The 10,912-nt window shown below is 36.2% G+C and overlaps 3 protein-coding genes across 3 annotated transcripts in view; all 3 read left to right on the forward strand.

The window, feature by feature from the left end:
* Positions 1–2,416, forward strand: part of LOC106102718 (putative transporter ZK637.1) — a 4,256-nt gene extending 1,840 nt beyond the window's left edge. Inside the window, exons 5-11 of the mRNA XM_013282271.1 lie at positions 262–506; positions 726–856; positions 933–1,059; positions 1,154–1,249; positions 1,493–1,683; positions 2,064–2,191; positions 2,324–2,416. Coding sequence (XP_013137725.1) covers positions 262–506; positions 726–856; positions 933–1,059; positions 1,154–1,249; positions 1,493–1,683; positions 2,064–2,191; positions 2,324–2,403 — 998 coding nt within the window. The 3' untranslated portion in view covers positions 2,404–2,416. The remainder of the gene's footprint in view (positions 1–261; positions 507–725; positions 857–932; positions 1,060–1,153; positions 1,250–1,492; positions 1,684–2,063; positions 2,192–2,323) is intronic.
* Positions 2,417–3,472: 1,056 nt separating this feature from the next.
* LOC106102716 (putative transporter ZK637.1) lies at positions 3,473–7,172 on the forward strand. Its single transcript, XM_013282268.1, has 11 exons — positions 3,473–3,573; positions 3,833–3,994; positions 4,399–4,561; positions 5,033–5,154; positions 5,272–5,516; positions 5,732–5,862; positions 5,939–6,065; positions 6,162–6,257; positions 6,373–6,563; positions 6,788–6,915; positions 7,048–7,172. The coding sequence occupies exons 1-11, from the start codon at positions 3,507–3,509 to the stop codon at positions 7,125–7,127; spliced, it is 1,512 nt and encodes a 503-aa protein (XP_013137722.1). The 5' UTR covers positions 3,473–3,506; the 3' UTR covers positions 7,128–7,172.
* Positions 7,173–7,669: 497 nt separating this feature from the next.
* Positions 7,670–10,912, forward strand: part of LOC106102641 (BTB/POZ domain-containing protein 17) — a 5,777-nt gene continuing 2,534 nt past the window's right edge. The window contains exons 1-6 of the mRNA XM_013282181.1: positions 7,670–7,887; positions 8,064–8,204; positions 8,619–8,716; positions 9,253–9,334; positions 9,752–9,871; positions 10,495–10,635. Of these exons, the coding sequence (XP_013137635.1) occupies positions 7,801–7,887; positions 8,064–8,204; positions 8,619–8,716; positions 9,253–9,334; positions 9,752–9,871; positions 10,495–10,635 (669 nt within the window). The 5' untranslated portion in view covers positions 7,670–7,800. The remainder of the gene's footprint in view (positions 7,888–8,063; positions 8,205–8,618; positions 8,717–9,252; positions 9,335–9,751; positions 9,872–10,494; positions 10,636–10,912) is intronic.

Genomic DNA, 10,912 nt, shown 5'->3' on the forward strand with positions numbered 1-10,912 from the left:
AAATGACCGCGAAACTGAACGTCACTCGATATGTCAACGCCGAGAATACCGATACTGGCTGTGGCAACCAGGGGAGTGTTCTCAAACCGGAAAGTGTTAATCGTTTTTTACTTAACGGAAAGTGTTAATCGTTAATCGTTTTTTAAAACCTTTGAAATAGTATCAAATATTTAATAACATGTCCAAATAAATACATCTGGACATTTAACTTCTTTTTCAATTATCCTATTATTATCACTTGAATTAGCTTTAATGTTTCAGTTATTGCTATCCCTATCATCCCTCTATCCTTCTCTATCTACCTTTCGAACCTGGGAATATACTGGAACTCCTGGCGCACGCTGCTCCTCGTGTACTCCGCACCTGGTCTCGTGGCTGCGGTGTGGATGCTGACGATAAAGGAGAGTCCCAAGTACATATACGCTCAGGGAAAGGAACAGGAGGCCATCGACATTATTAAGAGCATTCACAGGTTGAATAAGGGAAGATCCGCAGCAGAATTACAAGTAAGGGGTAAATAAAACCACGGTTTTTTATCCAAAACTAACTAAAGCGCCAGAGGCATATAGCAGAACACAATTTGAAACGAAGATATTGGCAGGACAGTCATGTTCATAAGTTCTTCTAGTCGTAGTGATCCAATCTGAGTTATCATGTTTTATTTGTCTAACATTAATGCGAGCTTTAACTTCGCTTTATCGTAATTAAAGCTCGTACTGGTTTAGATCTCAGGTCTGATATATGACGCCCAGCAGTCGTCTGGTCCGTCCTCGACAAAAGAACAGATTGTGCCGCTATTCAAAATGCCACTGCTCAAGTATACCATCATAATGACAATACTCTACGTATTCCAACAGTGAGTATCCACTTTTTGAAACATCCAACATTATTCAACAACAGAAATGGTTAGTAATTGATAATGTTAAATACAGAGTAGTCGCATTCGGGGTTTGGCTGCCGTCGATTGCCAACCAATTCGTGCAGATCGTACAGACTGGTGAGGGCACTGACCAAAGTCTCTGCTCTATACTTAGAAACAGCGTAGATGCCCCTGCTGATGTGAGTATACAGTTTAAAAATACAAAATTATGTTGACAAAACTCATACATGTCTTGATTCGTTCTATGATACCTTGTGATTCCGTTATTTGCAGCCAGAGGCAGTGCCGTGCTCTCTCAACGTGATCTCTCTCCTGCTAGTGCTACTGGTTGGCGGGCTTCAGTCTGTGGCTAACGGACTCCTCAGCTTGGTAGTTTATGCCTTTATGACTTTATGTCCAAGATGTTTTTATAAAAAGTCCTAAACTAACATAAACATATTTTAGGATTCACGTTTCAATTTTCAGTTCGAAAATCCAAAGCTTACATCATGTCTTTTTAAAAGAATATCACAGAATAATCGATATTTGTAGCTTTTTCTTCAACATTGAACAGTACAGAAGCTCAACTTGCAGTATTTCTGTACTAATGTATTTTATAAATGTAATCTGCAGATAGTAGACCGCGTGGGTCGTCGCAATATGGCGATGGTGGTGGCGGTAGTTTGCGGGCTTGCAGGCATCGTTACCAACCTCATTCCCAACGCCTACGCCAGCGCCGCTTTCTTCATACTCTTCATGCTGGGGATCCTCATCGTTGGACTGTACACTGCCATGGCTGTCGCACTTTTCCCCACCAATCTCAGGTTAGCTGAATAATGTATATTTATAAGTCAATCCTCCTATTTCCACAGTTAAAGTAATGAATGTAAGCGATTTTGAGGACATTTTTGCAATAGATTTTCACCAGAATAGCAAATTTTACTGGACGTAACGAAATGTGGAAAGTTAAATCGTCTTGGAAGATAAAAACCGTTTGAAACAGTACATAGCGTGGCATAAGGACTGGAACAATACGATCCTCCTATCTGTATGGTGTTATGCCCTCTTTTTTCAAAATGGGGTCAAGTGACTCTAATACTGAACGCCGCTTTGAATATTTCCTGTAGTCTAAACGGATGTACTTCTGAAATTTGATCCATATTTTTTTTCATATCATCGTATGAAGTACTTTGTTCGGTCTTAGGGCTCTCGCGGTGGCGCTAACGATGACGGGCGGCAGACTCGGCATCTTCGCCTCCGTGCAGATCCTCAATCTTCTGCTGGAGGTCAACTGCGAGGCAGGATTCTATCTCTTCTGCTCGATATTCGCCTGTATGTATATTTTTTTTTCTAAATTTGAACTATGTTCTAAATTTGAATACGAAAGGTTTACAGTTGGTTTAATATCAGCGAAATACTAAAAATTAACACCAAAATAATAAACATCTGTTTTGTAACTTTCAGCTTCAGCTATCGTAGCAGCATTCCTACCCAATGACAAGAATTTACAAACAACACAGACAAAGAAAGAAGACACCTCATAGATTTTAAGTAAAATTAGGCATGCTTTGTAAATAAATATTATATAACGTAATTACTTGAATAATGATTTTTATTTTTTAAACTATCTTAGTGAACGTACATTATCACTAGAGACTCGAAAAAGGGGAGAGGAATATCAAAAAAACATGAAATATCACGACTTTTGTTTTTTTTTTAAATCGCATAATTGTTAAGCCAATTTTAAGGACAGTACAAAACTTGGACGAAATTATTTATTTGCTACAAGTCAAACTGTACGCCGTACACTTTTCAGTTTTGCTTATAGGCAAAGTTTGAATTTTACAGTTCAAGTTACAGATAAAACTAAAGGTGTGTTACGGGCTTTAGGTTTTAAAAAAGTTTTTTTTTAAGTAGTACATTACATTAACTGTCTTCAAATTTTTCATTTCTCCGTTCAAGCTATTTCCCAAAAAAACTCAACAACAAAGTTCCAATAGTCCAATAGTCCAATAGTTGAAACGTGTTCTAAATTTAAATTTTGCGTTTTTCGATATTGATAGAAAGTCTAGTAATGATGTAGTTACCGAATGTTATGGATTTTAATTTTTAATAGTTCTCCCTATGTATCCAAACCTGAAATGCGTTGCTTCTGTGGTGTCCTCAGAATAGCCTATTTCAAAACCAAAAAAAATCAGCGTAAGGAATTTTTGTAACTACAATAATTGATTTTTAATTTTTTTATAGCCTTTGCCCGCAATAACATAAGCGTAGAATAAAAAACACTTAGTAAGTAGCGTTTGCTCGATTGGAAACAATAATTTCTGTGCCAAATTGTATTTGACTGTCGGTTGAGTATTGCAAATTTTGTGAACGCAGCACACATCGACTTTTGACCGGTGATGTATTTAAGTACGTAATCAACTCCAAATTTTATCTTTAATCGTCCTGTAGATAACGAAAATGACACCGTATATATTTTAATTTATTTAATTGTCGGTGTTGCTCGAGTTTGTCGTGTGGAAAAAAAATTATGCTCAATAAATTTAAGACCGTTAGAAAATTTATAGTAAACTTTAACAGATATTTCAAAAATAAAATCTTAAACGTTCCTAAGTTAAAAAAAGTAGTTTAGTTTATAAGAAAAATGTATAACGGTAATAAAAATGAAAACGATGGTAAAGTCGCATTCGAAACTGCACTCGATTTGGCGGGTAAGTAAAATGTAAATGTCTATAGCGGTTGCTCAAGACTTCCATATTTACATAGCGTTTTAAATTTCATTTTATTAGTATTGTTAATCTACTATATTCAATTTTTTTTTTCAAATAGTATAAGTTTTTTTAAATCGCTCCAGTACTTAGTTTTTGACTTTCGTTTCTTGCTCGGAATTCAATCAAGGTAGAGTTGGGCTATTTGTTTTTTTTTTAAATCTCAAATATTAAATTATAACATTCCACAAATAACTGACAGGTTTCGGTTTATACAACTATAACCTGACGGCACTGACTGGGTTCATCATCATCGCGTACGCGTGCATTGCGTTTGGCACCACTATCATCATCCCCGCGAGCGCCTGCGAGCTTGGCACCACCAGCGCGCAGCAGGGACTCATCGCTGCTGGACCTTTAGTTGGTACGTAAAGTCCTTAGTATTGAAATTTACCATATTAGCTATGATTTATTGAAACAGTTGAATTCTTCATAGATAATGTCTTTAACATCTATTAAAACTCTAACGGCTAAAGTCATAGAAATCTCACTCCACCTCAGGGGATAGTTTAGTCACTCGCCTAATCAGTATGAACATGAATGGAAATGAGTATAATATCGGTTTACCGACTTTTTAGTTATATATGATTTTGGCTTGACAGCCCTACTCGATCCAACTACCGGCAGATATAAAGTCTGTAGTCTGCGGGGGTTCTATGTCAATTTTAGCACTTCAACACCTCAGAAAAACAATTTAATAAACAAATATAAGGACGTAGACGTATTTCTATTTAATGACATATTTGATAATTTAATTCATTGCCCCAGGTATAATCCTGGGCGGCGTGTTCGGTGGTTACCTTGGCGACAAGTTCGGTCGTCGGCGCATGTTGTTCGTGTCCCTGCTCTCCGCGTCCGTTGTCAACGCATTGGCCAGTATATCAGTTGACTGGATCATGTTGTTGATACTACAGTCTATCGCCTCTTTTTGGTAAGTTGAACTGTAAAGTTTAACTAAAAAGTTGAATACAGGTGTGTAGCGGACTTAATGAACTTGATATGTTTTCCGCATTCGCATGGCTAGCACACCTATCAGTTTAGGCGACGCTAGAAGGTTAGGCCCTATATTGATCAATTTATCAGTTAAAAAACCCGGTAGATTAGAATTGTTAAAACCATGACATTATTGTCTAATCAGCAAATATTTTTTATAGTAATCTTACCTTTAAAAATATACTCATCGTTATAAATTTCAATAAATACCAGAAGCGATAACAGTATTTTGATAAGAATATTATTGTGCTGTTTGCACAATACAATTAAATTTTTTATGACCTTCAATATTATGACTTTTACCTAAAAGCAAATAGATTAATTTCAATGTTTTTATACGAAAAAATAGATTTAATTAACACCGAACTATGATGAATTATTTTTTAACTTGACTGTTTTTCCGGCGCAGTGCTGCCGGCAAGTACTCGTTGTCAATGACGATGCTCAGCGAGAGCGTGCCAATGGCCAAGCGGAACCTGGTCGTGTTATTAGTCACTAGCATATTCCTGCTGGCACAGGGAATTATGGCAGGTAACAAAATCCTGCTTTACACTTCCCTTAATCGCCCTTACCTTACCTTACCTTAATTCTTCCACAGTTCTGATTTTTAATTTAATATTGCTAATAAAATAACCTTTTTCATTTCAGTTATCGCTATCCCTATCATCCCTCTATCCTTCTCTATCTACCTTTCGAACCTGGGAATATATTGGAACTCCTGGCGCACGCTGCTCCTCGTGTACTCCGCACCTGGTCTCGTGGCTGCGGTGTGGATGCTGACGATAAAGGAGAGTCCCAAGTACATATACGCTCAAGGAAAGGAACAGGAGGCCATCGACATTATTAAGAGCATTCACAGGTTGAATAAGGGAAGATCCGCAGGAGAATTACAAGTAAGGGGTAATTTAAACCACGGTTTTTTTTTTATCCAAAATTAACTAAATAGTCAGCGACCTTGAGTAGAACACAAGTTTAAACGAAGCTGTAGGTAGGACAGCCATGTTCGTGTTATGTCGACCCAATCTGAGTTATCATAATGTTTGATTTGTTTACTATTCATGCGTGCTTTAACTTCGCTCTTTTATAATTAAAGTTCCTTCTGTTTTAGATCTCAGGTCTGATATATGACTCCCAGCAGTCGTCAGGTCCGTCCTCACCAAAGGAACAGATCGTGCCGCTGTTCAAAATGCCATTGCTCAAGTATACCATCATAATGACAATACTCTTCGTATTCCAACAGTGAGTATCCACTTTTGGAAACATCCAACATCATTCAACATCACAAATGGGTAGTGATTGATAATGTTTAATACAGAGTGGGCGCATTCGCGGTATGGCTGCCGTCGATTGCCAACCAATTCGTGCAGATCGTACAAACTGGTGAGGGCACTGACCAAAGTCTCTGCTCTATACTTAGCAACAGTATAGATGCCCCTGCTGATGTGAGTATATAGTTTAAAAATACATGATTATATTGACAAATTCCATACAAGTCTTGATTGGTTCTATTAGACTGTGTGATATTCCGTTATTTGCAGCCAGACGCAGTGCCGTGCTCTCTCAATGTTATCTCCCTCCTGCTAGTGCTACTGGTTGGCGGTCTGCAGTCTGTGGCTAACGGACTCCTCAGCTTGGTAATTTAATCGCCTATTTAAATTTATTCCCAAGATTTTTCATATAGTAATCTATATAGTTACTTTAACGAGCAGCATATTTGTATTGAACTTCAAAAACAAATGTGTTCTACAGATAGTGAACCGCGTGGGTCGTCGCAATATGGCGATGGTGGTGGCGGTAGTTTGCGGGCTGGGAGGCATCGTCACCAACCTCATCCCCAACGCCTACGCCAGCGCCGCCTTCTTCATACTCTTCATGCTGGGGATCCTCATCCTAGGACTGTACACTGCCATCGCTGTCGCACTCTTCCCCACCAGTCTTAGGTTAGCTGAATGATGTATATATTTATGTCCATCCTCATATTTCTAGGATTAAAGTAATCAATGTAACCGGCCTGGAGGATATTCTTGCAATACATGTACAGCAAAAAAAAACACTTTACTAGACGTGACGAAATTACGATTGATAAATTGTTTTGGAAGACAAAAACCTTTTGAAAAAGTACATTGCCACTCTATGTCTATGAAAATACGTTGTACGGTCTTAGGGCTCTCGCAGTAGCGCTGACGATGACGGGCGGAAGACTTGGGACCTTCGCCTCCGTGCAGATCCTCAACCTGCTGCTGGAGGTCAACTGCGAGGCAGGATTTTATCTCTTCTGCTCGATATTCGCCTGTATGTATATTTTTTTCTCTAAATTTGAACTGTGTTCTAAATTTGAATACGAAAGGTTGACAGTTGGTTTAATATCGGCGAAATACTAAAAATTAACACGAAAATTATAAACATCTGTTTTGTAACTTTCAGCTTCAGCGATCGTAGCAGCATTCCTACCCAATGACAAGAATTTACAAACAACACAGACGAAGAAAGAAGACACCTCATAGATTTTAAGTAAAATTAGGCATGATTTGTAAATAAATGTTATGTAACGTACATTAATTTAATTATGATTTTTATTTTTGTAACCTATCTCAGTTAGGTTCATACCAATGTATGCATACTCGAGACTCGAAAAACGGGAGAGGGGTTTCGAAAAACACGTAACATCATCACGACGCACACGAACGGTAAAATAAGACAACACGTGTTTTCACTTCAGTTTTTCCTTCAGGATGGCGATGCACGACCCTGATAAAAATCTTCCCCAAGTTTTAACAAAGGCTACTTGGGACTAGGTCATGTAACTTTACAGAATTGTTTTGCTTGATAATCGTAACAAAATAAAAGTTTCCGACCCCACGCTTGATTTAGTTAACGTTTTATTTATTTTCACAAAGTTTGGGAATTACTCCGTCAGGGGACCCGGAAGTTTTGGAATATGAAAGCCAAAATTTGTTTCAACTTGTCTATGAAACAATATTGATTTTATTTTTGTCTATAAAATTCAAAACATATCTATGGTCCATAAGTTGTCTTATTTGTCAATTTTCAACATTGTCAATGTCAAATTCTTAGTGCTTTTCTATCTTATTTATAACATTTCAAAGCGCCACAATAAATATTTGGTTGATTGTAGAACGACATTTTCCAATGTAGATTATATTTAAGTTATTCATAATGAGTTCCCAATCTAGGGATTTAGCATCCTGTTCGTCAATCTCTGAAAATAACGATGAAAACATTAACAACAATGATGATCTTGAGGTATCTTTATATCTATTTACTTATACATAATTTAGTTATAAATCACAAATGAATTTTTAAATAATGTAGTGTTTACTTTAGTCTTAGAACATAGTATATTTATTGTATTATAAATACAATCTTACTCTAGTTTTTAGTTATTTTGTTTGTTTATTATGTAAACACTGTATTTCCAGGTTGATAATTCTAGATGCGTTCTCCTAAAGATAGCCACAATGTATGCGGAGCAATTAATGAGTGATTTGATCCTTGATGTTGGAGGAGTGGCATATCCAGTGCACAGACTCATTCTGTGTGCTAGCAGTGAAGTGTTTCAGGTAAAGTTCCAATAAGAATGTTATTGTCAAAGACATTGTTAGATATTAAATATGTCAGACTATCTTTCGACACATGAAATTAAAAAAAAAACAAAAGTGAGGAGCCTATGTGTTCTTCCAGACTGTCTATGCCAAATTTCATTGAAACCGATTCAATGCAGTTTAGTGTTTGGGCTACTTACACTAACAAATATCCATCCATCTAAACTTTCACATTTATAATATTTGTTAAATTAAAAAACCCAAATCTTACTTGAAAATTCATGCCAAATATAGATAGTACAATTTTTTTATAAAACAAACTATTTTTTAATTTGGGAGCTATTACTACACAATATTTTGTTACAATGTTTAAAATAACATTAATGCAAAATGGATCTATTATTTGTTATAATTTTGTTTCTCTATCATTAGGTAATGCTGATGAATAGAGAATGGAGTGAGTGTAAAAAGACACGCATTGTGCTCCAAGAGAATCCTGTTGCGGCATCTGTCTTCCCACAGTTTCTTAAGTATGAATAACTTATATATTTTTACATACTATTGGTGCTTTAAAGAGAAGGGTGAATATACAGTAGAACCTCGATAACTCAAACCTTGGTAACTTAAAAACCTCTAAACTTCAAAAAATAATATGTTCCCTTCCTATCAGAGCCCTAAATCTCTGTAACATAGACCCTTGATAACTTAGAATTTTTTGTGTTTCCCTTGTACTTTAACTTATCAAGGTTCTACTGTATTATAAAGCTAGTGTATTCCATATTTCTACATCACCACTTAACAACAAGTGTGATTGTGGTCTTAAAAAAGTTTATACTTTAATTAAAAAAGTTATTGTTGAGTAATTGCTGAGCTATACAAGGAAGAGTGCGGAACAATTTATAAAGAGCATAAATAAGTATTAGCCTTTGAGTTGGAATGTTATGACATAAAATTATTGTCTATAACCATTTTTACTGATGTGATGTATGATAGAGGTGGACAAAAACCTGTTGTGCCGACCCTACAGAAGTAGGATAAGGATAATGAACCATTTATACATTTTCAGATATTTCTATACTGGTCAAATTAAAATATCACACCAAACAGTTCTACCCGTACTATCTCTTGCTGATAAATATAATGTTTCGGTAAGTATAATTTATAAAAAATCATTATTTTTTACAAAAGTCACATATTATGGCCTCGCGATCCATCACAAGTTACTACCCTATTTTAAACTCCTGTTCCATGCCCATAAAGGAGAATCGGAACGGAAAGACCAAAAATCTAAGCATGACATGAGGCCTGCGTCTATAACCGCCTGCCGGACCAGCGGCTACCAGCCTCGCGTCATTTAAAAATTAACTAAAGTCATGGCTAATACAAAAAGCCTTCTATAGCGTGGAAAATTTTTTCCTGCCATGATTCTTTTATGTACACAATTTTTATTCAGAATATCTGTCAAGTTTTTTATTTTTTAACATTATGACTTGTAATTCGCTTAATAAACTATTTGTATTTGAATCAATAAAGTATTTTTTTTTATATATGCATTATATTTTTAGGATTTGATGACATTATGCCTGGAGTACATGGGCCAGCATGTAGCTCAGGCAGCACAGCGCGGACAGCTCATTGCTTGGATGCAGTACACAATGGCCTGCGGACATAATAAAGTGGCTAAAGTGAGTACTAAGTTATATGTTACTTTATGTTATCAGCAATAATTTATTGATACCTGATTAATTCCTATTAATTTCGCAATATTAGTAATAATAAAATATAGTCTATTGTACTCATATATAAATTACTTTTGAATAATTATACTATTATAATAAAGCGTAAACACACACTACTTTGTTGCCTAAGATCTCAGCAATTACAGCATATTTTTGAATAATTCTTTGTTTAATAAAAAGCCATACACTTGCTTCACGCTTTAGGCTTTATATTTTAACGCCATTAAACTTAGGGGGTGAATATTTTGGATAAAAATCCTAATGTGGAAAAGAGACCATAAGTTGCTGCCAACATCAAGGAAGCAAGGTTGTCATCATGTCATGTCACTTTCACATTCAAAATTGATAATTTGACAAATGTAAACAATAAAATAAAACTTTCATAATATCATGCGGATGAAGTCGCACGGGAACAGCTAGTGGTGCAAGAATTTTTAAAATTGGCCAAGTAATTTTTGCATGAATCCAAATCTTCTCTCTTTAACCCCTTTGCCACAGTAATCGACTGACTAAATGTGCTTAAGTGTGGTTTAAAAATAAGGTTGTAAATACGTTTGTTGCGTATGTAGGCGTGCCAGAACTTCTTCAAGTGGAACCTGGAGTGGAGCTGGCAGGACAGCGAGCTGGACGAGCTGGAGGGGGAGACGCTGGCGCAGCTGCTGCAGCAGAACGACCTCGTCGTGCACAACGAGATGAGCGTCTACAAGTTAGTATAATATAACAAGTGTTAAAACTTAAATTAATTAAATAAGATTACTTATGTTGTAGTGGTTAAGTTAAAAATGGTGTTTTTTATAATTTTGTGTTATTTATTTGGTTGAGAAATATAACGACTTGTAATTTGAAGACATAGTATGCTTTTGTATATCTATGCAAAAAAATTACGGTTTTAGAGGAACGTTTTTCTTTTTTTTTTAATAACAAGGTGGCAAACGAGCAAGCGGCCACCTGAAACCGCCAAAATGGCGAAGCGACCGCTGCTCATAG

This window comes from Papilio polytes, unplaced genomic scaffold (genome assembly GCF_000836215.1).
Source record: "Papilio polytes unplaced genomic scaffold, Ppol_1.0 DF823912.1, whole genome shotgun sequence".
NCBI lineage: Eukaryota > Metazoa > Arthropoda > Insecta > Lepidoptera > Papilionidae > Papilio > Papilio polytes.

What these genes read in the sequence shown, in the direction of transcription:
- LOC106102716 (XM_013282268.1), top strand. Translation starts at nt 3,507, where the DNA reads ATGTATAACGGTAATAAAAATGAAAACGATGGTAAAGTCGCATTCGAA. An exon ending in AACTGCACTCGATTTGGCGG is followed by an intron (nt 3,574 to 3,832) that starts GTAAGTAAAATG and finishes AATAACTGACAG; the next exon opens with GTTTCGGTTTATACAACTAT. An exon ending in GGCACAGGGAATTATGGCAG is followed by an intron (nt 5,155 to 5,271) that starts GTAACAAAATCC and finishes TTTTCATTTCAG; the next exon opens with TTATCGCTATCCCTATCATC.